At 40.5% G+C, this 27,420-nt stretch overlaps 1 protein-coding gene across 7 annotated transcripts; it reads right to left on the bottom strand.

The window, feature by feature from the left end:
- Window positions 1-93: 93 nt before the first annotated feature.
- On the bottom strand, window positions 94-25,814 carry RAB5A (RAB5A, member RAS oncogene family). 7 transcript variants are annotated; one of them, XM_075062456.1, is made up of 7 exons: window positions 25,587-25,814; window positions 22,605-22,733; window positions 15,533-15,785; window positions 12,434-12,585; window positions 10,620-10,742; window positions 7,783-7,876; window positions 94-1,569 (listed from the first exon to the last, which is right to left on the bottom strand). In XM_075062456.1, the coding sequence occupies exons 3-7, from the start codon at window positions 15,693-15,695 to the stop codon at window positions 1,454-1,456; spliced, it is 648 nt and encodes a 215-aa protein (XP_074918557.1). In that variant the 5' UTR covers window positions 15,696-15,785; window positions 22,605-22,733; window positions 25,587-25,814; the 3' UTR covers window positions 94-1,453. The 7 variants fall into 7 exon arrangements, with proteins under 7 accessions (XP_074918557.1, XP_074918555.1, XP_074918556.1 ...); XM_075062454.1 differs by having other exon boundaries at window positions 22,626-22,733; XM_075062455.1 differs by having other exon boundaries at window positions 22,683-22,733.
- Window positions 25,815-27,420: the final 1,606 nt, after the last annotated feature.

The following is a 27,420-nucleotide window of genomic DNA, read 5'->3' as shown; positions in this document are numbered from 1 at the left end:
ATTTTTTTGTAATTGTGTGAAAGCACTAACTGCTAAAATTCAATAAAGATTTCTTGTTGAATTCATGGTAAGAACAAACACTAATCACAATGCTTTCCTGTTTTATAACCACTTTATTCAAACCTGAGCACCTCAATATAAAACTAAACACTGGTGAACTGTCATTTTCCTTGCTACGCCCAAATCACTGCAAATTTATAATCTGCACAAGTTTCTGCTAGCAGTTCAACATTTAAATAGATTAAATCGTCTTCTGACACTTGGTAAATTTCATATAATGAAAATAACAAAGAATTAGTGCAATAGACTGGACAGATCAAAATAAAATGGACTTTGGAAAACAAGGCTGCAGAGTTCATTACTGACAGACAGCAGTACTTCTGTTACAGGTACAGGAGCATCATTTATTACTGTTCTAGCCATAAAGGAAGAACTCAGAACCCCTTTAGATTAGGGGAAGAGAAAAAGTTAGCTTTAAGTAACTGTACATTTTGTATACCTTTAAGCAACTCTTAAATATTACAGAAAGTATTAAACAAATGTAGACTACAATGCAGTACCCTATATACAGTACATTAATATCCAAATTTAAAATCAAGTTGAATGTACATAATTATTAGTGCACTGACTATTTTTTTCCTTTGGGGAAAAACATAAGAAACTGTGTAATGGCCAGCAATGATCAAAAACAACAAAAAAAAATCACAGACACCTAGTTTGTCTTTGTTTTACTTGGAGAGCTCTTATGGTTTGTGAAGAAAAATCCTGTAAAGTTGAATTCATTGGTTTGTGCCTTTATAAACAGATAAATATGGAGTTAAACTTGATTTTTAATCACTATTTTCTTTAAACCACTGGGCTGACTATAATTTACATACAGTGTAACAACTAAAATCCATTTTTCTGCAAGCATAGAATTCTTAAAACGCTGCAAGTATTGTTTGCAGTTAAATTATGAAAATGTGGAATGCATATTTAAATGGTAGATACTTGCAGAAACAACTGGTTGCATGAATACTGCAAATAAGCTTGAAGTATCGGTAGACCCTGTTTCTGGAAAGATTTTCTTTTTAAAAGCACAAGAGAAACGTTTGAAGAGTCCCAATTCTATCAATTACAACAGTAACCAATACCTGGATATAGAGGACTAGCTGGTTAGATCAATAAATGTAATTCTTCTATATCCCTAATGGCAAGTGATTTTTAAAACCTTTCAACTGAAGCAAGTTTATTCAGTTTCCACTTCCCTCTATTGCTGAAATATGACAGCCAGTGATACATGCATGTTAAAAATTAAGATAAAAACAAAATAATTCTGTATTAGAAACTTGACGATGTCATTAGTCTCTTCTGTTTTGGAAGCTGCATTGGACAGATTAAACACTCCAATTCCATTGTTATTAACAGTTAGGAAGCAGAAGAATATTCAAGACGGTTTAAAGCAGCTGAAGGTTTAGTTACTACAACATTGAGCCTTGGGTGGTTGTGTGGGTTCAGTAAGGTCTACGCCTCTTCCTCTGGCAGAGTTGGCTCCTGCAGTCTGTGGTTCACTCTTCGGCAACTTTTTAGCTACAAGGTTAACAAGAAACATGAGCAAAAATTAGTGCCAAGATTGTACTAAGTTTTAAATAACTATTGAGTCCAAGAAAGCTATTTGAATATTTCCTTTTAAGATATGTAGCAAAAAATAGTAACTCCACAATCTGTCTGCTTTAGGCTTTCAGAATATGTCATTCAGAAAAAGTACGATTAAGACAGTGGTTCTCAAACTTTTGTACTGGTGACCCCTTTCACGTAGCAAGCCTCTGGGTACTACAGTTGGTTAGCGGAAAATCAAGAGACTGAATTTCTCCTAAAGGATTCAAACAGGCAGTATGAATGGGAAATATAAAATAAATAAAAAAAACCTTATCTGTGACCACACAGAACCAGCTCCTTCCACAATGCCTTAATTTGTGATTGTATGGTCCCTATGAAGCTTTCTACGTTGCCCTTTTTAGAGAACTTTTTCCCCAGCATTTATGGAAATGTTCATTTAAATTTAGCAGAGTCAAGTAGCAACAGGTCTACAAAGGCCATTTTGCAAATGCCTGCTACATGCCACATCTCCCTCTTTTCTGTCAGGCAAGTATTTTAACTCCTGTTATTCTGCTCTTCCATTTTCTCATTCTTGAGGTGGCGGCTCTGGAATGTAGTTCTCATGTGGGATTAAATGTATCCCTGCATAGGGAGACATCACGAGTCTCATGCATCACTTTAAGTCTTAATTGCATAGGCCTTGTTCTGGCACTGTGCACAGGGTGAATTTCATTTTTGAATGCGTGCACATGAGAGAGAAAGTGTATAAATTAAGCTGACAAAGACACTACAGTGGCGGGTACTATGGAAAACTGTACACAAATTGAGTTAAATAAAGTTTATGTACTTCACTAAAATACTCAGGGGGTACAATAAAGTACTATTTAAATCAGGGGTTCACAAACTGAGGGTGTCAACAGGCTATTACATGAGTGGTCATGAGCTATCAGCTTCCGCTCCAAACCCTGCTTTGTCTCCAGCATTTATAATGGTGTTAAATATATAAAAAAGTGTTTTTAATTTAAAATATATTGAATTCCTGTAAGATTTCATAAAGGTGTACACCACATGCCCACTTGGCAGCCTAGGTGGAGAAACTTTGAAGCCAGCGAGGGGAATGCTTGGGTTTCTAAGATGGCATTCTTTTAGTGGGGTTCAAAGGAGAAACACGAAGCGTGACCAATGTCACCATCTCTATGATTGAAGTCGACGTATTGAACATAGACTGTGGCTGATGACTTAGGGTCAATAGGGTACTGGGTGTGGCTTTACTATGCTATCACCGCGCTTCTGTAACTGGCAAATAGTCTCGACCGTATTAATTATGACCGCAGTGATGATATCTCCTCCTTTCCTTTCGCACAGTCGAGATTATGAATTCAGATGGTAAATTCTGTGATCACCTTTTCAGAAGGGATTATTTTATGCTCAGCGAGATTGAGTTACTGGGATGTTGTATAGTTTCTACACCATGCGTGCTCTGCACGCTAGGATGACTGAGATAGGTCGGTGAAGCCTAGGAAGTGCTTCATTTCTTTACATTTGTGGGTGTTCGCCACAATAATGTCCTGCGCTTCCGCACTTTATCCTAGTTCGGACAAAGTCATTAAGGAAGTCTCGCTCCCTAAAGACTGAGTAATAGTATAATTGTCTGGAGCTCTATTCATAGTTCTCAACGGCTCTTACAGAGGACGAGAAGGCATCTCAACAACCAGCTTTGGACAGCTTGAAAGTTTTTGGATTAGCTTTCCCAATGTCCTGTGTCCTCTGCAGTGTGGTGTAAACACATTCTGTTTTTAACTTCTTGCATAGAAGCAGTGTAAAAGGCATCTCTTCTTCACAGTGATTTCTTTGTGGACTGTTAGGCATTGTTCTCTCAGTGCTTAGATCTCTTTTGAGCTGTTGTTTGTTCTTTTGATTCTGAGTTATTATTGTTTTATGTTCTTCTTACTATGTGGCATAGTGTATTACAGAGATGTCACATGCCTAGTCTAGTAAGATGGAGATTACGATCTAGCTATCATCAGCACATGTTTGCAGTTGCAATTCTCATTTCCACATTTGCTCACATCTATAATGTAAGGCAGAGAAGGAAGTCCTGTTCCATCTTCTGAATAGGGACATAGAGTTCATACGGAATCTGGAGTCCTCTAGGCTGTTTTCAGGAGCGTGGGTGGCTGGATCTACTTGTGGGAATGATAAGTTCGATACATGAATCTTAGTATTCTACTCTACAATCTGCAGCATTCCGATTTTGGGTTGTCCACGCCATGGATTGCTTATTTCATTTTGAAATGCGTGCAACTATGTACGAGGAGAAGTGTATAAAACATTAGCTGACAAAGACACTGAGAGTGTAGGGTTTATTCGTGAAAACAATAGCCTCTATCACAACTATCTTCTCTCGAGTTATCTTTATTAAGTAGTGATCGTCTTCTTTATGTGCACTTTCTTAACTACTACAATATACTTCCGATTGTGGGATACAAGTAAATTGTTATACATTTTCTTTTCACACAGTAGCAGTGTGTGTGTCTAATTGCAAACGTTTCTTATGTCATATGGATGTGATTCAGATTCTCTAATTGATCTATTCTCTCCTACTACTCAATGTTTGGCGATGGTGGGTTCTATACTTGAGGAACTTGCTGGACTCAGAAGTTTTTGATCAGATCTATCTGTTACTATCAGCTATAGACACCATGAGTAATAGAAGAATCCTTGCTTGGGTGTCAGATTCTCAATCTATATTGCAGAGATTACTTAAAATTAAATTAAGAAGTTGTTGTAAATGGGAAATTAACGTTTAAGCATTAGATATATTGCTTAGAACTGTCTCTATACAGTTCCAGAACAGAGTTACAATCTTCTCTATTATTGAGAAACGGGGTTGGCGTGGGCCTGGAGGGAATTATTACAGTAGTTTAGTGAGTGCTTCAACTGTTGCGATCTACGTCTTAGTTCAGATAGCCCTTAAGACTAAGCACAATTTTGTCTTAGTCTTGTTATCACGTGATAGAGAATGAGACACAGCACTTTGCACCATTTGTTAAGATAGTGAATTAGATCTTCTCACACTTGCGCGATGGGGGAGAGGGAAGGGCAGGGACTCCCACCCTCTCCATCTCACACAGTAGAATACCTTTAACTTTAAATCATACTAGAGTTACATGGAAATTCTGTTCTTTATTCCCCCTGAAGAAATAGAATACATAGGGTTTGTATGCGTGTTTGAATCCTTAGCGATAATAATCCCAGTAGCTAGCAGGGAATAAGAGTTTGCAGAGGACATATGGAGATTTGTTTATGTAACTTTAGCGCCCTCGTGGCCAAGATGGAGTCTGCACTTCAGGCAGCCCTGACAAAGAAAAGGGCCGTGCAGGAACGCAGCAGGGAAAGATCCTTCTACCCTAGGGGCATCTGTTCCAACCCCCCTGCTCCCCCCCCCCCCCCCAAAAAAAAATTACATTTCTAGGCCTAGTTAAAAGGAACAGCAGAAAGTCAGTGTATGAGGATTCAAGAGTGGCCCATTAAAAGTTAATTTGGTTTTAAATTTAAATAAGGACACAGATACAGGTTGGCATTTTTTTAACATCAAAATCCAGGACTCCCGCAAATATTTATCATAAAGATACTGACTTTTTCCTCTCCCTACATATTTGTTAGACCTTTAAACACTCTGAATTGATGAACATTAAGTGATCTTTTAACATCACCACAGCATATTTACTAAATTTTCCTTATTTTTATACCTGGATAATATATGTATTAGATCACAGGTGCACCCTTGTTTAATATGAACAAAGAAGGGAGCACAATATATGAAACATTTGGTTTTAAGAAATTACAATGCTTCCATTTATTTTACATGATGAAGTGTAATACCACTTAGCCAAATAGACTATATGGACCTATCATAGTGAAAATGCAACACTTACGACTATGTGGCCATTTGATACTTTTTGTTCGAGTTTTACACCTATTCCTGTGTTTATCTCTAGATTGCTGAATGGGACATTTTGCACATCTTGAAGACATGCTTGCTTTGCTTCCTGCTTCAATAGTTCTCATGAGTAATAATAGTTTTATTTCCATGGATGAAATTCAAAACACTATTTTCATTTTAAAGTTTATGGCAGTTTGAAAGTTTCATAAAACAAATATGGTAAGTCCCCTTATCTCTTGGGGATCCCCCCCCCCAACATAATGAAACTTAAGCATGACCACAGGACGTGGGATCTGTATACTTTTGGGCTAAACAACTATCGGCAGACCTTTAGTAAATTTGTATTCTGTTTATAGTCTGTAATTATTTAATTTTAAAGAGACCACAAGATCAAAGTGCACTTACAGTCAAAATTATACTTAAGGGATAAACATTATAAATAAGCCCCTACTTCATTTGTGATATAATGAAAATTGCAGATCCCGCAATATTAGGCCTCCACTGCAATTCTGATTTTAATGAGGTTACTCTGCAGTGTCCACAATTTTACATACATTTTGAGTATGCAACTAGGACTGCACTAACATTCAATGCCTGTAAAACGTAAAAGGCTAACGTGACTGGGGCTCGCTGGCAATTTAAAGGGCCTGGGGCTCCCCGCAGCGGCTGGAGCCCGGAGCTCTTTAAATCACCACCTGAGTCCTGCCGCCCCTACCCCGATATAATGGGGTTTCAGCTATAACACGGTAGGGATTTTTGGCTCCCCACTACCGTGTTATAGCGGGGTAGAGGTTTATTTGAGTGTTTGTTGACATCACTTCTCACAGCACACTTAGTAGCTAGCAAAAAAAAAGAAGACAAAAAAAACAAAAAAGCAAAAGGAACAATAAGAAAAGAGACAAGACCGTTCAAAGCACCTTATTTGTGTTTTTATTCTGTTTAGATCCAATAAAGAAGAGAGACAACTGCACACTATTTTTCTTACTGAGTCTGCAAAGCAAAAAAACCCTACATAGACAGATTACAATTTGTTTTTATTTCTTTTTCCTACAGTTAAAATATTTATATTTGTTTGTTTTTCCTAAAGTTAATGAAGTATTTTAGGAAAAATTGTCAGAGCAGCCACCAGCAAGAGTTGGTGGCTGCACTTTGAGGCCACCAAAAGGTTTGTTGTAAGAACTTGATTTAGAGTCTCCATGAAAAGTGTTCACAAAATTGAAGCGTTCTACACATTTCCACTCAGTATTTATAAAAACATTGCTCCCCATGCTCCTTTAAAAAAAAAAATTCATTTTTCAACAACAGTTATAATCATTATTTATCTCTGGTAAAGCCTACAAGAAGTTCTAGACCCTACATGAACACGGCACAACTCCGGCCTCAAAGAGTGTAGAATCGTATAGAGCAGTTTTCAAAGCCGGTCTGCCACTTGTTCAGAGAAAGCCCCTGGCAGGCTGGGCTGGTTTGTTTACCTGCTGCATCCACAGATTGGCCGTGGTTCGCCGCTCCAGGCCAATGGGGGCTGCAGGAACGGCGGTCAGCATATCCCTTTGCCCATGCCGCTTCCCGCAGCCCAGACTGGCCTGGAACGGCGAATCGTGGCCAGTGGGAGCTGCAATCGGCCGAACCTGCAGACACAGCAGGTAAACAAACCGGACCAGCCCGCCAGGGGCATTCCCTGAACAAGCAGCGGACCAACTTTGAGAACCACTGGTATAGAGTATCAATATCCTTTTCACTTGCACACCTTTAGATTGTTTTAAAAGAAGAATTACTAGCCTTTTCCTAAAAGCAAAATTTTTGCAAGTCAAACATTTCCTACTTACCTGCATCACAAGATAAATATATTTTGATATATAGTGAAGTGTGTCTCTTTGCTCATTCTGTTAGAAGCTCAGACAAAATGGACCACTGACCCTAAACAACTACACTGTGATAGCAAGTTCAACTTGCTAAACAGAAGTTTTAGGTTCAGAAGTGATGCAAGGATTCTTGTTCTGATGGTATGAGGGGATATGCTTGGTGCATGTGATGAGGCTGCAGCCAGACTGTTCTTAAGTGACTGACGTTTAGAACCTTAAAAAGGACTGCTTCTCTAGCATCTTTTCTGAAGACTGCCACAGAGAGGGAAATCCAATTAAGAAGGAGAGAAAAGTTGGGTAATATTCCACTCAGAGGCTAGGATAGAATGAACTTTAGAAAAGGACTACATACAAACCAGTTGCCTGAAAACATAGCTTCTATTTAAAAATACTTACCAATTGCCATGAATATTTCATTTACATTCATTGATGTTTTAGCCGATGTCTCCATAAACAATAAACTGTTGTCATCTGCATAAGACTGCGCTTCCTATAAGTTACATATTAAAATAAGAATTTTAGTTTTTAATTAAACAACTTAGTACTTAAGTCCATTGGTTAGTAGTGATAAAATACATATCATGTAATCTGTATGAAAGAATGCTCACTGAAACTTCATCAGCCTGATGTTCTAGGTGTTATACAGCATCTGTAATAAACGTCTACATAGGTCTCTGACAGTAATTAAAAAACATACAGAATTCAAATCTTAGGAAATTCCTACACTTTTTGGTTGGCCTAAAATATCCATAAACAAAAGCCTAAACAAATAAAAAAAAATTAAAATAAATTTCTTGATTTGAAACTCTGGCTCTAATAGTAAGGGGGAACAAGTTCCAAAAGGTGGGGCCTGCAACTAATATTGACCTCCGAAAGCTAAGTTCTAAGCTGATAGCTGAGTTTTCCTAGCAGCCCACGTGTGGTTCAATAGCACACAGGGAAAGAGGCAATTTTTGGAGCTCCTCTGAATCTATCTGCCTTTGAAGACAGATTATCGAAACAAATTTGTCACTCAGAAAGAGTTCACTATTATAAAAAACATGACAGGACAATAACATTCAATATCACCTTTTAATTTTTTTTGTTAGCCTGAATTTATTCTAAAAGTCTCTCCTTTGGTGCCACCACCTACAAGCCAGTCTTACAGACCCAGCTTCTAACTGGGAACTTAAATCTCCCTTTAAATCACAAACATTTTATTCATTCCACATGCGGAACTCCCTTTCAACAGAAGTTCTGCACAAAGACAGGTGAGAATATAATTGTGAAGAGCAAACTACATCACTAAGGCCATGTCTATACTACAGCTTATGTTAACATAATTTATGTCACTCAAAGGTGCGAATAAACCATCCCCTTGAGTGACATAAGTTATGCTGACATAAGCACCGGTGTGGACAGCGCTATGTCAGCCGGCGGGAAGGGGGAGAGGAGAAGGCCTGCTTCTGCTGACGTAGCCACTGTCACTCACGGGGGCTGAAGTAGTTAAGCCGATGGTTTAGCCCAGTGGTTCTCAAACTTTTGTACTGGTGACCCCCTTTCACATAGCAAGCCTCTGAGTGCGATGCCCCTTATACATTAAAAACACTTCTTATATATTTAACACCATTATAAATGCTGGAGGCAAAGCAGGGTTTGGGGTGGGGACTGACAGCTCTTGACACCCCCCCATGTAATAACCTTGCGACCCCCTGAGGGGTCCTGATCCCCAGTTTGAGAACCCCTGGTTTAGCCCATTGGCTTAGAGTGGCTACATTAGAGAGCTTGCAGCCATGCCCTCACTTTCATTACTAAGCAGCATCATTTGCTAATCATATGCTATGCTACATTAGTTATTACAGAGATAGTAAAATTTGCAATGATATATCTATACAAGTTATCATTCCAAATATAGTTACACCATGCACACAGACCCCTAAGGTATGCTGCAAAGATAGAAACTGAAAGTCAAGCCCCCGAGAAATGTATGTATCCATTTTAGCCATATTTTTGAAGTGCTATTGATTGTTAAAAAGTTATTTATATTTGGTCCAAAAACCTGGCAATTAAATTCTGTCCTATGCAATTCTAGGGACAACGAATTCCAAGTATACATGTAACAATCACCATTCTCCATACTATCTTTTGTACAAAAAGTATTTCTAAACACTTTACAAAGTTATTCTAACACAATTAAACAGTTAAAAATTGGCAAATGTCAAGAAAGAGAGTGAGAAATCAGGGAAGGTAAAAATGAATGTGTTGAATTCTAGAGAGCAGAAACTTTAAAAGCCACTGAGAAAGGAATCAAAAGGAGTCAATATATGGAGATTAAGACATGGGAAAGGAACTCAGATGGAACTAAGGTATGGCGTACACAGCAATAATCTAGATAAGTCAAAACACATGTGCAGGCAAAGATGATGTTAGAGAAAAAGGAAAGTTCATGACCAAAGATGATTCTAAGATTACAAAATATGAAAACAAATATAGAAGTCTGAGTTCTACTGGGTCATAAGCAAACCTACAATCATAGTTTGCCACTGATTGGCTTTGGGGCTTTTTCTGTACTTTGATTTGATTATATTAAGATATTTTTTATTAAGTGAGCCACCAAAAGCCTCTGGGCACAGGTACATCAGTTTAAAAAAAACAACAAAAAAAATAGCAAGAACACAGTCAAAAAGTCAGCTAAAACTTAACTCACTCAACTTACATTGCTCAGACCAGGCCATAAAGTAGCCAGATCAGCTGTGCATCATATTCTGAATGTCAACAATGAATTCCAAACCTCTCACTGAGAATTGCCTGTGTTCAGAACCACACCTACCCTTAAGATTGATTAACTATTGTTCGTGAAGTCGTCCCTAATAACTGTTAGGGAGGCATATAGGAAAAAGCAGTTTCTCAGATTCAAATTTACTGACAGATCTGACATATCTGGGAAAAAAGTTAGCTGTACTCAAAAGTAAAATTTAATTAGAAAAGCTCTCTTTTTGGACAGCTGTCACTTCGTATCACATTTATACCCCTCCCCCCCAAAAAATTCTCACTAGAATATCGTATTTTCAGATATACCATAAATTTATGTTTGCAATTATCAACAGAATTCTATTACATGTGCAATCCTACAATGAAGGATTAATCATCAGAAAACAGCATGATCCCTTCTGAGAAGGCTATTTATGTTACAGACTAGCATTCCAACAAAAACCAAACTACTTCTTGTGAATAAAAAAATATGTATGACTTACCTGGAAATCCACAGCTCTTTTATTAGCTAGATCAGCTTTATTTCCTGCTAAAGCTATTACAATATTAGGACTCGCTTGCCGCTGAAGTTCTTTGACCCAATTTTTTGCTCTTGCAAAGGACTCCTGTTAATGATTGAAAAATAAAGAAACTCAGTTCTATTGTCCTTTTATCCCTATTACCCAAATTTATCTTATCTGTCCTGTGAGCAAGAAACCTATCAGTGTATTCATTCTCCAAAGCTACATTCCAACTGGCTGACTAGGCCTTTTTAATGAACCCTCCCTTCTTTAATTCCCAAAAGTTATAGTTGGGACCACATTACTGAAAAATTAAGATCCCCTTTGTCAATTATGTTAAATGGATGAAAAAGTGACAAAAATGACTCTCTTGGATTGACTGAAAACAGAGCAAGCACTGGAAGAGAAAGAGTGACAACTTTAAACTATTCTCTTCCCTAAAAGTGCTGAAAAGGTCTCAAGCCACTCAACCACAGTGGACCAAGTCCTGAAGTCCTTACCCATTTTCTCCCAGTCATCAAGAAAAATCCCACCGATGATAATGGGTAGTTTGCCTAAGGACTGGATAAAAACTGAGTGAGGACCTCAGGATTAGATCTTAAATTTCTTTTTGCAAATTTTTCAGGTAATTTTCTTATTTATAGCTACAAGCAACATCTGAGTCATTACATTTATGTTTTCCAACGTGCTCTCTCTGTTGGAAAGTAAGCCAAGGCCATTAGGCCAAAAGCTTCTGAATAAATGGAATCAGAGGCCCCTGGAAATGGAAAGAAGAAAAACTCAAATAAAAAAAAAATTAAAAATAATCATAATTAAAAAAAAAAATCAAAAATCTCCAAAAGAGTACTCTTCTACATTAATTTTTCTATCCTCTCAGTAGCTATTAATTTTCACAGTGAAATGATATATTGCTTAAAAACTTGAAAACCTCTTTTAAAGAATTCTTAAGCTAATGAAATGTAAAAATTAGGAGCCATACTCTAACAGTAAAGCCAAATCAAAGTGAAATGTGTTGCCTACTGCTTCATTTCTTGGGTGATGTGAAGTACTTTGCCTCTGACCTCACACTGCAGAAAACAGGCACCAGTCTACTAATGTATTGTGGATTTTTGTTATATTAGTACATATTATATAGTCCAACCTATTGTGATGGGTACCCTTCTATACTTAGAAAGAAGAGTAATTTTTGCTGTAGGTAATAGCATTCTGAATTATTTTTATTTAAACATTCAGTGGAAGGGAAAATATTCTCCTTTAATTCCTCCATTTGTGATTGGTCTGGATCCTGGGTGGCCACAACACACTTTGTGCATCATATAACTGCTGCTGTGTAACCATGCCAAAGAGATTATGATATGAGCTCATTGTATATCTAAAGAGGGTGTCTGGTGAGTATTATAAAGCCTCACTTTTCTTCAGTAAAAGATAAAAGCAGTTTTAAGTGCTAAACCTGCCAAGTCCTCTTGTCAATTTGTGGTTAAAAAAAAAGTTAAAAAAAAAATCATTTTCCTATTCGTATGGAAGTGACAAACAAGAGTAACTGACTTACCATTTACAGATCAATGAAAATGATAAAAGTGTTGCCAAATGCACAACAGAACAGCAAGAGAGTGTTTTTTGCTAACTTTTCAGTTAGACGTTTTCAGTTACTTGTAATGATAGTAAAATAAAACATTAAATTACCTTCTCAAATTCACATCAATTAATGGAAGAATGAGGAAAAGGAATCAGGTCTCAACTCCCATGCTCAATCCATTAGCCCACAGATTCCCCCCTTCGATATATATTGTACTTACCTCATTTGTAATGTCGTATACAACTATAGCTGCTTGTGCTCCTCTATAGTACATTGGTGCTAAACTGTGGTATCGTTCTTGACCAGCTGTATCCCAAATTTCAAATTTTACTGTTGTGTCATCAAGACACACAGTCTGGGTTAGAAAAGCAGCTACAAAAAGATAAAAAAGCTGAAATCAAAGGTCTATAGTTATGTTTTTACACATTCATATATGTACACACAGCTATACCACAACTGAGTTTCCTTAGCAGAATGCATCATCAGTTGGTAAAATACAATAGGTTGGAAGAGGATATTAGGAGCAGTCTTATACTGCTTCAACAGCACAAAATGAAATTACTTAAGACAACCTGCATCCCCTTGTAGTAATTAAGACATGAAAGGACAATTGGTATAGGAAGAAAATCCAGTAAGTTAACTTCAGTTTTATAATACTGAAATGGAGTTGTCACAAAACCATCAGAACTCAGTCTTCCAAAAGTGTTTCACTCTGATGCACTGGAAGGCATGACAGACCAACATTAATGATATATTCTATCATACTATATATATGATTAGTTCATTTCTATATACAGTTTTATACTATTCTCTACATTCCAGCAAACAGCCGTAGCTCTGATTCTGAAACCAGTGTATGATACAACGTAGTTCAGTCTGAGGCACCTAGGAACTAGAAACAAACAGAACAGTTCATAAATAAATAGCCCCTTGTAAGAAGTGCATTAGACAAATTTTTCACTTCATAAATGACCGAACACCTCTGAACCGCCATAGCATCACTTTTCATCATTTCCACTCTCAGGAGGAGCTACATCAATTTCAACTGCGATTGAAGACACTGGTATGCCAAAAAGCAGGTTTGTCACCATCATGAAAGGCGGTAAAAGCTGAAGTGAACTGATTGAGTAGTCTTGTTGCTGGGGTCAGAATTGATGCAGAGTCTGCTAAGGGTTTGTCCACAATATGATAAAAAACTCACAGCAGCTGACTGTGGCTCGTGGAGCTGTAAGACTGCAGCATAGACATCTGGAGTCAGGCTAGAGCCCTGGCTCTAAGACCCAGCCCCTTGCAGCATCTCAGAGCTCAGGCTCTAGCCAGAGCCCACAATGCAATTTTACAGCCCTGCAGCCCAAGCTCCACCAGCCCAAGTCAGCTGATCCAGGCCAGTAATGGCCATGCTGCACATCTTTTATTGTGGCGTTGATGTACCCAAAGCCATTATGGAAATGCAAGTTTCTTGCAACTTCTGTAACCAAATGAATGAAATGTGCTGCGTCATAAGTCCAATGTTAATACAACTACGTTAAATTATCTAAATATTATCATTCTTCTTAGAAGTCATACTTCCTCCTAACTCACAGTAGACTGTGGAGAGAAAGCTCTAAGGTTATTTTTGAACATAGGTCTTCCACACAACAGCACTACACTGTCAATGTGCCTACTCCATTTAACTGCATTTTCTTTTTCAAGTGCCATTTTTCAGCTTCATAGTGCACATAAGCTCCCCTTTGTTTAAAGGCCTTTCTGTACACAAACAACAACTATAATTTAAACATACAAAGACTACACAGTAACAGGCTATTTTCCCCAAATAAAAATGTGGTTTTGAATCCTGTAACTTGCATTCAGTAACATTCCCAGCTGGGCTATGTATTTTTCTCCCTCTACTTAATACAGTAAAGAGGCATATGTTGAATATTCACTATTTACAGTTTACGTCTCAATTCGCACTTCTGTGGCTTCTTGTTCCTAATTTCAATGCTGTTTTCAAGTATTTTTGCATTCTTAGGTGAGTAAAACCAAAACCAAAACCAACCTGGGTAAATGTAAAAGTGCAACTATAAGATTCAAAGACCACTGAACTCTTCATGTGTAACAGGGTGGGGGTGGAGGGGTGTGTGTGTTTGTGTACACGAACTAGGAATTTGATTCTGTAGAACTGCCCTTGGGACCTTTGTTACACTATCAAAAGCAAACAGCTGAGATAATTGTTTAATATACAATGTCTTTCACATCAGCAATTCTAGATGCCAGACATACACATCAATAAAAAAAACATACCAGACTTCTGGAATAGAAAACAGAAACCCACTTATGTTGAACTCTTAAAGAGATCAGAAGAAGCAGTCTCAGACCCACAGAACCTACAATAAACTAAATACAGAGCAATAAACAGATGTAGTAAGATTTAATTTGGAATTTTCTTACTTTTGTCAGCTCTGTCAGTCTTTAATGTGTGTGTGAAACCCAACTCATCTACAGAAGCATCAAAATGTAGATTAGATTCACACAGTGGAGCAGCAGGGGCAGGGTGTACTACAGAGATGTTATGGATCTGAGGGCACAGCTTACATCAGTCTATGTGCAAATAAGTGATTGTGGAGAATCACTTCAGTCTTGAAAGAAGTTGTTCAGATTTAGCCAAAGGAGGAGTACAGTTCAGAGAGCATAAGCAGCTGCTTCATTGTAGGTAGTGCAGAAAAAACTGTTTCATGGGGAAAAGTAAAATCCACTCAGACTATTATAAAATCCTGGTTTGCCCACATAGTACCCAAGAGTCAGCTTTGATTGAAGTCAGGTGGGGATGGAGAAGAAAGCACATACAATCCTAAAGAAAAGTGAAAAATACAAATACAGCAAGTGTCTTCCTTTACAATCAAAGCCAGGCTGTTTGAGTGGTGAGAAGTTTGCAAAAAGTTGTATGTTTTGCTGTACAGCAATCACGGTTGTTTTTGCTAAGCAGCTTAACTGTATGCATTAAATATGTGAATTGTTAGAATAGCTATATATTGCCTCAACGAATTACCAGACACCAACTCCAGTTTTAAAAACTGACTACCCAAACTTACATTGTGCCACTCTATCCCCATCAAGCAGCACATGTAGGTTTACAAGTCTGCAACAGCCTTGAAGTAACAGCACTAATCTTTTAGCTCAGGCAGTAGAGGCTCATGGTTTAAGATCCAGAGGTCCCGGATTTGATCACTCCTGCAGATGGCTCACCACAGGGTATCACATTACATTTATGAAGACAGTCATTGGCAAAGAGGGTATATACTCAATACAAAGCAAGAGAAAATGTAACACTATTTCTCACCTCCAATGGTGCTTTCTTGAAACTCATGAAACTGGCCTTTTACAAAACGAAGCACCAAACTTGATTTGCCAACTGCAGACTCTCCCAGAAGTACTAGTTTGAACTGGCATATTTTATTCCCTGCATTTGGCCCATTGGGTCTTGTTGCTCCTCGATTAGCCATGTCTAATTTAGAAAGAAGTCTTTTGTTTCAAATTCTTGAGAAGAAAGAATTCAGGACGTGAATCGAGATGTTCTTACTGCTTGCAGCAACCTGTTTATCAAAAAAGGTATATGCTATTAGAGTCACAACTGTACCATAATTATATGAAACTGGTTCTAGTAATCATCCAATTAAGGGCTCAGGGCTTTCTGAGAACACAGTTATTTTCATTGTTTTAGGTGAAATAAGCCAGTGAATTCTACCAGCACATCTCTAAGACATTGTTATTATATATTATTGTGAAAGTCTTTGCCATTGATATTAAAAAGTACTAGAGATTTTGGATGTACACCTGAGTAACCTTAAAAGGCCAATTTTCAGCAAAGGGGTACTCAGGGTTTTCTGAAATCAGGCCCCTTCCCCTGTAAAGTCTCAAACTGGATACCAAAAATGCTAGTCACTTGATCTATTACCCTGCATTTTCTGTGTTCCCTATGAGACTTCAGTTCACATTGTGTATCTCAGGCTAATATTCAAGAATGCAACAGATCCAGACCTGCATATTTCCATTTCATTTCCTGTCATGTTAAGAACATCTTAATAATCAAAAGTTCCTCTTTCATGATTTTGCTGATGCCAAGCAATTCTTGACTACTCAAGTCAGAATCAGTAAAAACAAATGGAAGGGCTTAATTAGGATGAAGAATTACTGGAAAACTCAATTACACCAGCATTTCAAATTTAATCAATTTACAGTAGTTTTCTACAGTTTATCCCTATAATGCATATTAACTGCAATTTCTTCAAACAGAAAAAGCATACATTCAAAAGTGAATGTGACCCCTGATTTGAACAGCTTCTCTGATTTAACATACAGGTCTAGAGGAGCTAAGGGACTGGTAATCTGATGTGGTGGAGCCTTTGACTTTTAAATTAATAGGAACCGGAAATCATCACCATTTGATGAATATCTGGTGTCTTATGTAAAATGAATTGTTAGTCTCAATCCAGGATGTAGCATACAGGTGTTCACATAACACAAACCACAACTGGAACCCTTTGGTAGTAGTATCTACAGATAGGTCAAAGATCAGAGACTAGACTAGCTGCAATCAATTTGGAAGCTGTGTTTTCAGACAAAAATTAAAATACACTGGTTCAGCAGAGTGAGGTAGCTTGCACAGCCTCTGCCCATGCTTCATTCGATCTCCTGATAGAGCACTTTAGCGTCCAGAGACTTTTTAATAACTACTTTCACTTTCAAAGTTTTATTAACAAACAAACAAACGGATGGACAAACAAACAAAGGGAAGGTTGAGAACAAAAATCTGTTTTTCTTAACTACTTTAACAGTTTAGATTAAGCAGCATTTTTCCAGGAAAACAGTGCCCGCAGGAAGAGTGGTGCAACACTTAAGTCTAGCCCAGGGGTCTCAAATGCAAATGATCACGAGGGCCACATGAGGGCTAGTCCATTGAACCAAGGGCCGCATCAGACACACACCCACTGGCTGCCTCTGGCCCTGCCCCACTCCACCCCTTCCATTAGGCCCCACCCCTTCCCCGCCACAATCCAACCCCTTCCCAGAAGTCTCCACCCCAACGCTGCCCCCAGGGGGTGCAGGTGGTGTACAGAGTGTGGCAGGGGGCTCAGGGCATGACATTGGTGGGTGGGATGCAAGAGGGTGAGGGGTGCTGCAGGTGGCTCAGGGCAGGGAGTTGGGGTGCAGGAGGGGTGTGGGATGTGGCAGGGAGCTCAGGGCAGGGGGTTGGGGATGGGATGTGGCAGAGGCTCAGGGCAGGGGGTTGGGGTGGACAGGTGCGGGATGCGGCAGGGGCCTCAGGGCAGGGAGTTGGTGTGCAGGAGGGGTTCAGGGTGCGAGCTCCAGCCCAATGCCACTTACCTAGAGCGGCTCCAGCGTGGCAGCGGCGTGCACCAGGCCAGGGCAGGCTCCCTGCTTGCCTGCCCTGGCCCCCAGCCACACGCTGCTCCGTTCCAGGAAGCAGCTGGAACCATGTCCTTGCAGCCCCAGGGGGAGGGGCTCAGGGTTCTGTGCATGCGCTGCTCTTGCCGCTCCTCTAGGTACCTCCCATGAAGCTCCCAGTGGCCGCAGTTCCCTGTTCCCAGCCAATGGGAACTGTGGGGGGCGGTGCCTGGAAGGAGGCAATGCAGGAGCTCTCTGCCTCCTTCTCCTTCCTCCTCCCCCCTCAGCCCAAAGGGGCATGCTGCCAGCTGCTTCAAACAGTGACGTGGGGCTCGCAACACCACAGGGGGCAATCCCGTGGGTAGGCAGAGAGGTGGGGGTGGCGTGGGGAGCTTGGCTGGCCACATGCAAGAGCCCCGCCGGCTGCATGCGGCCCACAGGCCACATGTTTGAGACCTCTGGTCTAGCCCTTCCCAATTACATTCTAAAAATGAATGTCAGAAGACCACATGGGAGACAGATGTCTATACTGGCCACTCCATTCTCTCATCAGGTAAAGGACAGTACTCCTGTGTTTACTGTCAATTCATAAAATTACAGCTTGCCATATCTACCTAGGTTCTTTTCCTCCTGAGTTGTTTGTGAGTAATAAGTCTATACAGCCTGCCAGAGTGAGCATCCTAGCCCAAATCAACAGACTCGGGCTTGTGGGGCATGTTAGTTAACCTGTTAAAAATGCATTTATTTTTTAGCGTAGATATAACTTTAGTGTATGCACGGGAAACATAATAAGAAACAGCACTGAACTGTCTGATAATAAGACTATATTTGTCTAAAGGAGTGGCTCTCAAACTGTGGGTAAGGACCCCAAAGTGCGTTGCAACCCTGTTTTAATGGTGTCACCAACGCTGGCGTTAAACTTGCTGGGCTCAGGGTTGAGGCCAATGCCCGACGCCCACCGCCGAAGCCTGAGGGTTTCAGCCCGGGGTGGTGGGCCTCAGGCTTTGGCCTCCTTGCCCAGAGTCGTGTAGGAATTTTTGTTGTCAGAAGGGGGTTATGATGCAATGAAGTTTGAGAACCCCTAGTCTAAAGTAAAGCAAGTACATTTGAATCCAGCAACATTTACAGTCATTACCAACCTGGTCCAGATTCAAACAAATGGCCAAGTTCTACATTCATTACCATTTCTGAGCTGCCCAGTTCACTACCAATCCACGGCATGCCTAACACATGTTTAGCCTTCACCTAACTTTATAACTTCTGTTTCGTGAATTTAAATTCACACTGCAGCTACAAGCACCTAAAACAATCTCCCTTCCCCAGTCTACTGGCAGATGCCTTCTGAATCCTACACCACTAGTTTCATCCTCCCACCTATCTTACATACATGAAACCACACAAGACTCCATAACAATGCACTTTGACCAACACAGCAATTGATGAACATTAGCATCCTTTCCCCGGTGATTCCAGACCAGGGAGCGACACTGTGAGCAGAATGTGAATTCTGGTCCTTTATATAGTAGCACAGATCAGTATCTGAATCCTTTTATAATGAAGTTGTCACTTCCCATAATGTTGCCCCCCTCCCAAAGGGCTGCACCTACCTACCATAGCACACCAAAGGTCCTGCTGCCAGGACATCCCAATTCTTCATACACAGGCCTGCACGGCAGTAACTGTCATATTCTGTCAATTCTCATAATTAAGGATACATTTTAGTCACAGGTATTTTTAGTAAAAGTCATGGACAGGTCACAGGCAGTAAACAAAAATTCATGACCCATGACCTGTCCATGACTTTTATTATATACCCCTAACTAAAACTTGCGTGGTGGGCTGTGGTCCAGAGGTGCCGTGGGTGCTGGAAGGGGGGAAGGTTGGAGGGGCTGGCAAGCTCCCTACCCGGCTCCGACCAGCATATCCCTGCAGCTCCTAGGAAGAGGGGCAGCCAGGGGGCTCCAAATGCTGCTCCAGCCACAAACGCCAGCTCCAAAGCAAACATTGGCTGGGAATGGCAGCCAATGGGAGCATCAGCGGCGATGCACAGAGCCCCCTGACCCCTCCACTTAGGGGATGAAGGGACATGTTGGTGGAGGCTAGAAAAACACCCCCCAGAGAAACACCGCCCTATACCCCAACCCTTTCCCACACCCCCAAGCTGCTGGTACTGGCCCAAGGGCTTCCATGACAGACAGGCAGCCTTACTCATAGTCACACATGATGAATCAAAAAAGGTTTCAAATTATGATACCATAACCCACCTAGAATTAAATATATTGCCTCTTGTGTTCTTACAAGGTATGTCTACGCATCCCGCAGAAGTGAGCCTCCCACTGCAGGTCAATAGACTCACGTTAGTGGGGTTTGTGCTAGCACTCTAAAAATAGTTGTGTAGACAGCACTTTGAAGTGGTGGCTCGGGCTGGAGCACAGGCTTTGAAAAATGGGTGGGCTTCAGAGCCTAAGCCAAACTTCAGTGCATTGTCTACACAGCTATTTTTGAAGCATTAGCCCCATAAGCCCAAAGCTGTTGATTTCGGCTGGGATGCTTGCTCCAGCAGGCTGTACAGACATACTACACCTCTACCCTGACATAAAGCTGTCCTCGGGAGCCAAAAAATCTTACTGTGTTATAGATGAAACTGCGCTATACTGATCTTGCTTTGATCTGCTAGAGTGCGCAGCCCTGCCCCCTCCCCCGCCCCGGAGCGCTACTTTACCACGTTACATCCGAATTCGTGTTATATCGGGGTAGAGGTGTACTTACAAACAACTCAGGAGGGAAAGAACCTACCCACACTGAAACCCAATTTCCATGACTAGGCAAAAAGCCAAAAAAAAGCTATCACATAATATCAGAACCACTATAAACTGCATACCACAATTAAACACACATTCAGATCAAGAATGTTGCATCACATTATTAATTTGAGTGAATCCTCCTGAAAATGAGCTGTTCTGTTAGCCTAAAATGCACTTTTGGTCTTACTTATGATATAGAAATGGATCTAGTAATTTAAAAGCAATTTAGGGATTCTTCTTCCCCTTAAAGTCAATTAAAAAAATTGTAAATGAATTGTGTATCAGCTATAGATAGCTATTGCTTTGTTTCAACAGAATGATGCACAAGTAATATATCTGGACAGACTGCAAAGCAACTCATAACAATGGATGAACTTAACATATTTAATCACTCCCTCATTATATTGCAAAAAAGTGACACACAAGTTATCTATGAAACAAGTTAAATCACAGGGTGGGGTCAGCATACATATGATCTTAATTTCTGATCTTAAGTTAAAAAGTGTCAGATATTGGCTTCCTACTCCTGATTTAGAAAAGTTTAAATAATTGAGATAGTAAGTTTTTAAGACCTTTCTTTTGAATATACTACTCTAGTTTGCAGGGGGAGGGGCAGCTCAGTGGTTTGAGTATTGGCCTGCTAAACCCAGGGTTCTGAGCTCAATCCTTGAGGGGGGCCATTTGGGGATTGGTCCTGCTCTGAGCAGGGGTTTGGACTAGATGACTTCCTGGGGTCCCTTCCAACCCTGAAATTCTATGATTCAGTAAGTATGTCAGGCAATCAGTGTACAATTTTTATTTATTTATTTTAAATTTCTGAGACACACATGGTACATCTCAATTCTGCCAGCTATTCTTCACTCTGTAGCATTATTTTAGGCTCAAGTAAAGGCCAAATCCTGTACCATATGCATGAAGTTACTCTTCAGGACCAAGTCATTTGCTCAAAATCCCTGAAAGGAAGTCTGCTATTCAATGGAACTATTCCACATTCTTTACTTCATCACTCAGGACTTGCTCACTATCCCTCTGCTACATCCTGGGTAGCAGGAAAAGGATGTGATCCACAACTGTAGGTGTGGCAAGGCTTCAGATGTTATTCCACCTGTAGTTACTTCACTCAAACTGGCCATTTACACATAAAATTGCTCTCTACAGAGCTCCTGTCAGACTCCCAACAGTTTTTCAGTACTAGTTGAAACAGGCTAACAAGACAATACCCCAGATCAGAGTTGGGAAGAACATCCACCCTATAAAAAAAAAAATGCAGAACTGTTGGAAGTATTTTAAAATCAAGAGGTGTTTGTGGCCCTCATTCATGACAGACCACCCCCAATGTGCTCAGATGGCTCACCAAATAAATGTCTTTGAGGGAGACTCAAAATGCTACTACAAGTCATGGGAAAACCCTGCAACTTCAAAACAAGTCTTCAGAGAGCATGAAAGAAAATACCTGGCAACGTGAGGTGTTGCTGTAGTCTTGGAGGCTTGTCCTAATTATCTCTGTAACAGATGTTTTCTAAATATTGCAGATTGGGTTTCAGCTGTTACATTTGTCATATTTCTAGCATTTAGTAATTATTTTCCAGCAGACAGAAAGAAAACTTCCCCAAGCTGCCAGCTTATGCCAAACACATTTAATAATGTCATATCAGAAAACCCACTACAACCATGCCACCCACTTATTACCAGCCATGGGGACTTTAAGGCTTCTTTCAGCCTGAAAAGCCAGACATTTTAATGCATATCTGGTTGTTTTTTAGGTTGCAGAGTAGCAGCATCACCAGAGTCCCTCTAAGCATGGGTAGAAACCCTCACATTTTCTTAAGCAGAAGGGTCAAGCATAAAGTTTTTGTATTTCCTCATTTCTTCTAGTAGATGGTTCAAGTACTCAGTATTCCTTTCAAAGACTCGCTTTCAAACTCAATTATGAACTATTAATATTTTTCAGATTGGTTAAAAAAATCAAACTCCTTGATATGCTCAATGAAAAACATCACCAAATCTCTTTAAAGAGCTATATTTCCATATCAGCACTCAACAGGGATTTAAAAAAATGGCCACAAGATCTCTCCCGAGATTCAGGCCACATTTGTACATCACTTTCTTAATTCATATATACAATACTAGTTTTGGGAACCAGAGAAAGTGTGATAGACGAAGAAAACAGGAAGAGGCAAGAATCCATGTTTAAGTACATACAGAATAAATTCAAATATTTACAGGATGATTTCCCATCAATTCCAGACACTCATTTTAGCAGCTGTAGCTATTCCTAACCCTGCAGTCTTGGTAATGATGTCCCAGATTGGTTAACACGACGTACAGCTCCTAGGCAAAAAAGCAATGGAAATAAATATATGGTTTAAAAAAAAAAAAAAAGTCAGCTATTTATTTGTATTCTGAGTAAGCTTTTCATTGTGCAGGTGCATTTTAGGATAGCAAATACGTAAAGTAAAGCTAGTTGGAGAACTGGAAATTCACAAATCTTGTTTCAACTTAACCATCAGATACTTGATTTTTGAGGATAATCATAAAGGAGTTGTAAAATTTGGTCTACATTCAAACTTAAGTTTAATGTTTTGACCTCAAATCAAGCTGTTAAATAAAAAGACATTAAGGAAATATATGAGCTATACAAGAAGAGAAAGTAAATGTTTCCTAAACATTTTCTTTAGTTCCCCCACTTCACCCACAATATAGTTATCCACCTGGGAAAGGTTATGAAGCACTTTGTATTTTCTTACTCCAATAGTTTACAAAAAAGGCAGTGAGAAAATACTGTGAAAGAGCCATCATGAATTATAGTAGGTGCCCATTATGCTTTAATAGGTCGTTCCCATCTCTAGTGTCTGATTTTTTTTCAGGACACACTAAGACATAGCAGCTCCAGGTCAGTATGTCAGCAGAGGAACAAAGATGAGATTTACAGACGTCCTTTCCTAATATATACCTGATCAGGTAATTTGCCAACTCCTGGTTTTAGTTTGCTCTCTCATGCTCCTTAAATACCAAAACAGTCTATAAACACATGTGCTGCTTTATCTTGTATTATAAAATATTGAGTCGTTAGTCCATTACATGAATAAGGCTTCTGATAATTGTTTAAACGTGTGCTGTGACACCAATTACTATAACAATTTCACATGAAAAAAGTTTTCTAAAAGGTCTTAAAAGGATGTTACAGCCACTCTCTTGTACTTGAGAATTCCATTTAAATCAGCGTTGCCAACACTTACACTTATCTTTAATTTCATGCTTGCCTGTAGTCTAAATTTTCCAGGACTACTCACCAGCATAGCTGAAATATTGGCAAGAATAGGACCTACTATTCTAAAAAGTACCATCAAAACAAAAGATCATGTATCAAAGTAACACTGACAATCTAAAGTAGTAAATACAAAGTAGTAAGGAGATTAAGAAAACTAACACTCCCACCTCTAGTATAGTAGTGGGACACATTTATGTAAATTGGGGTAGATGCAGAATGGATTTGTAAATTTAAAATGTTTGCATTTTTCATATAAAATATTCTGATATTTCATATTACACAAATTTTAAATTATATAAATTACACTGTTCTTTAAAAATTAGTTATAGATCAATACTGATAAGCCAGACATCACAAAGATCACCACATTTATGGTTAATTAGCATTTTGGATAAAGAAAGATGCTTCTAGACAAATTATGGATTCGGGGACAAAATGCAGATAATCTTAAATTTAGATGATCATGGTTTATCTGTATTAGCGAGTTAGAGTTCAAAAGTGAATAACTATGTCTCACTGAGTGCTCATAACTTATCACATTATTTACAATACAATGAGTATAGACCCCTTGAGATAATGACCATCACCTGCTTTAATTCTGGTTTACAAAGCTATTATACATGGTTTTGTTAATATTTTTAACAACCCACCATTTTAGGTGTTGTTGCCAGCTTTATTTTCTTGTTGTTCCTATCCATCTTAAATAAAAATCTTAGTAACTTTCATAGAATTAGCATACATTAATATGGAATTTCCTTACCGCAGTATTTGTTAGTTTTCCATATCATACATCAACCAATTTATATTGAAAAGTATTGAGCAAACATACCAACCAAGTAAATCACACAGATAGTCTATGAAATTTACATCCTTCCAATTAAATATAATAAGCCTTGTATGACTACATATGTATGATGTATGTGACTTATTGACTGTTTTTATATCAATTTCCTGTGTGATTGATGCGCCAATGTAGGTAAAGGGTCACCTATTACCAAAATCTCCAACCACTTAATTCGACAACAACAAATTTGAGTTATCCAGAACTGGGACTCATTACTCAAGAGATTTACAACAAAAGCAGTTCAAACATTTGTTAATCTCTTTGAAGGCTCACCTATCCCCACCCATTAAATCTGAAAGGGCCCCCAGTTTAAGATGTTTCTGAGCTGCTCCAACCGTCACTTGGGAGAGCACAGTTAAATTTTAATTGAGTGATCGTTCAATCTATCCTCCGTCCAGATTTTTAGAGAGAAGAAAGAGCACAAGATGACCATGGCAGAACCTGCCTGTGTGTTTTAACTCTCTCTCCTAGGCCTAGCCTTCTCGTACGGAAGTTTCATGTTAACTTTTTACCAGTCTGCTTCCCCTCCTAAAGACGGGCTATTTTATAGCATCAACCTAAGGTGCTATGTGCACGCTGCTAAATGTGTAACGACCCCCTCTCCGTCCTTCCACCTCGACGGAGGTCGGGGAGCAACTGCAGGGGAAGGGCTGTGCGCTCTGCTCTGATGGTTTCCCTTCCCCGTTCCCACGCCCCTCCAGGGAACTCTCGCTGTCCCAACAACAGCTATGGGGGAAGGGGACGCAACACTCCAGCGGGCCGCGTCACACAGCAGGATGGGGAACAGCCTCTCCCCACACGGGGGAGCAAAGCGAGGGACTGCGGGGAGACGGACCCGCCCCCGCCTCCTTCCATCCCCCCGCAGCCACAGCCAGAATATGGGGAAGTGGGAGACTCGGGGGCGCCATTTTGAGGCGGGGGAGACACAGACCAACCGCTCCACGGTCCCCGCCCTGGGGTTCGGCGCCAGGGCCCGGAGGCACCAGGAGAAGCCGCCTTCGGGTGAGGGTTCCCCGGGGCGGCTCTATAACCCCCCTGCCCCCCGCTGGCAGGGCTCGGCCAGTGCCACCCGTCGCTGTCTCCTCACCTGGCGGTGCGGCAGGCGCAGCGGCTTCTCTAGCTCCCGCGGCTGTGAGGGGAGGCGGCTCCTCCGCCGGGTGCAGCGGTGAGGGGCGGGAGCGCTGCCGTATCTCACCCGGGCCGCCGCCAACTTCCGCCCTCTCCGGCCGGACCAAAACACACACACGCACTTCCGCCGCCTCCGCCACGTCACGGCCCCCATCTTCCATTCAGTTCCGGGAGCGGCCGGAGCTGTGCTGGTGGTGGCACCTCACGTGGTTCCCCCTCCCGACACTCTGACCGAGGCAACCCAGGGGGAAGAAGCCCCACACAGCCCCAGTGGAAGAAGCCACTTACGGCACAGCGCGCAAAGGACTATGGGATACATAGGGGCGAGAGGAGCTTTTTTTGGTCTGGTGGTCCTTCTGCTGTGGACGCTTCCGCCTCGGTAACTGGCATGGCGGTCGGTACTAACACTCACATGACCTGCTACAGCCTAGCTCTCTGGAATGATGCGGGCGAACCACCCCAACTACGCCTAAGGCCTCTTAAAGGGCCAGCATTGTGATTTTGACTGGGGTGCTTTCATGCCTGCTGGGAGGCTTAAGTGACCCTGACCTGTTGTAGGCTGGTGAGCTGCAGTCTAGGGGGCAACATCTGAGAGGCAGCCACAGGTATTGCCACCCTCAAGCACTCAAAAATCATGAATGGACATTCCCATTACCCCTGAAAATCACGAGATTAAAAAAAGTCACAATATTTAAGCCAACAAACCAATAGATTTTAGGTTGCTTTCATTCGCCGCCTGGGTTTTAGCATCGGAAAGGGTCATGTTTTCAAGTGTTCTCCAAACCCGTGAGGGCTAGAAATGTACCTTCAAAACAAATGTGATGTGACAGTAGACATTCTCCATAATCCCGAGTCCGGGAGCTGGAGCTTTATGGAAATCTTCAAATGTCATAGGACGTGTGGCAACACTTCAGTGTCTAGAAGTTCCGTTTCAATGATGCAATGCAAAACCAGCTTGCGCCCCTGTCATAAATAGATAGTAGGAGTTAACAGAACAGAAGTACTTTATATCTCTTTTGACTGTAAAGGGTTAACAAGTTCAGTAAGCCTGTCTGTCACGTGACCAGAGAACCAATCAGGACAGGATACTTTCAAATCTTGAGGGAGGGAAGTTTTTGTGTGTGCTGTTAGAATTTGGTGGTGGTTCTCTCTGGGTTCTGAGAGTGACCAGACATGCAACCAGGTTTCTCTCCAATCTCTCCGATACAGGCTCTTATAACTTCAATGTGAGACAACTAGATGTAAGATAAGGCGATTTAGTTTATATTTGTTTTCTTTATTTGCAAATGTGCATTTGGCTGGAAGGAGTGCAAATGTGTATTTTGCTGAAGGATTTTAATTTGTACTTGTATACTTAGGCTTGGGAGGGTAATTCCCAAGTGTCTATAGTGAAAGACTCTGTAACATATTCCATCTTAAATTTACAAAGATATTTTTACTGTTTTTCTCTCTTTAATTAAAAGCTTTCCTTTGTTTAAGAACCTGATTGTTTTTTTCATTCTGGTGTAAGACCCAGGGGATGGGGTCTGGATTCACCAGGGAATTGGTGGGGAGAAAGGAGGGGAGAGAGACAAGGCTAATTCTCTCTGTGTTAGGATTATTTTCTGTCTCAGGTGGAGAGTCTCGAATGGGGGAAAGAGAATGGGGGGCGAGGTGATTTTTCCATCCTCTGGTTCTAAAGATTCAAGGAGAGTTCGTCACAGTATTTCAGGTACCCAGGATCGGGGCAAGCCTGGGCAAGAGGCCCCAGGGGGAACGCTTATTCTTGTGTTTAA

This window comes from Chelonoidis abingdonii, chromosome 2 (assembly GCF_003597395.2).
Source record: "Chelonoidis abingdonii isolate Lonesome George chromosome 2, CheloAbing_2.0, whole genome shotgun sequence".
In the NCBI taxonomy this organism is placed as follows: domain Eukaryota; kingdom Metazoa; phylum Chordata; order Testudines; family Testudinidae; genus Chelonoidis; species Chelonoidis abingdonii.
Note: the sequence above shows the minus strand (reverse complement) of the source record. Positions and strands in the feature narration are given on the sequence as shown.

Excerpts from the sequence above, each read along its gene's own strand:
- RAB5A (XM_075062456.1), bottom strand. The coding sequence starts at position 15,695 with ATGGCTAATCGAGGAGCAACAAGACCCAATGGGCCAAATGCAGGGAAT. Across the intron at positions 7,877-10,619 it reads AAAGAGCTGTGGATTTCCAG|GAAGCGCAGTCTTATGCAGA; the intron begins GTAAGTCATACA and ends TGTAACTTATAG. Across the intron at positions 1,570-7,782 it reads TGAAATATTCATGGCAATTG|CTAAAAAGTTGCCGAAGAGT; the intron begins GTAAGTATTTTT and ends TTAACCTTGTAG.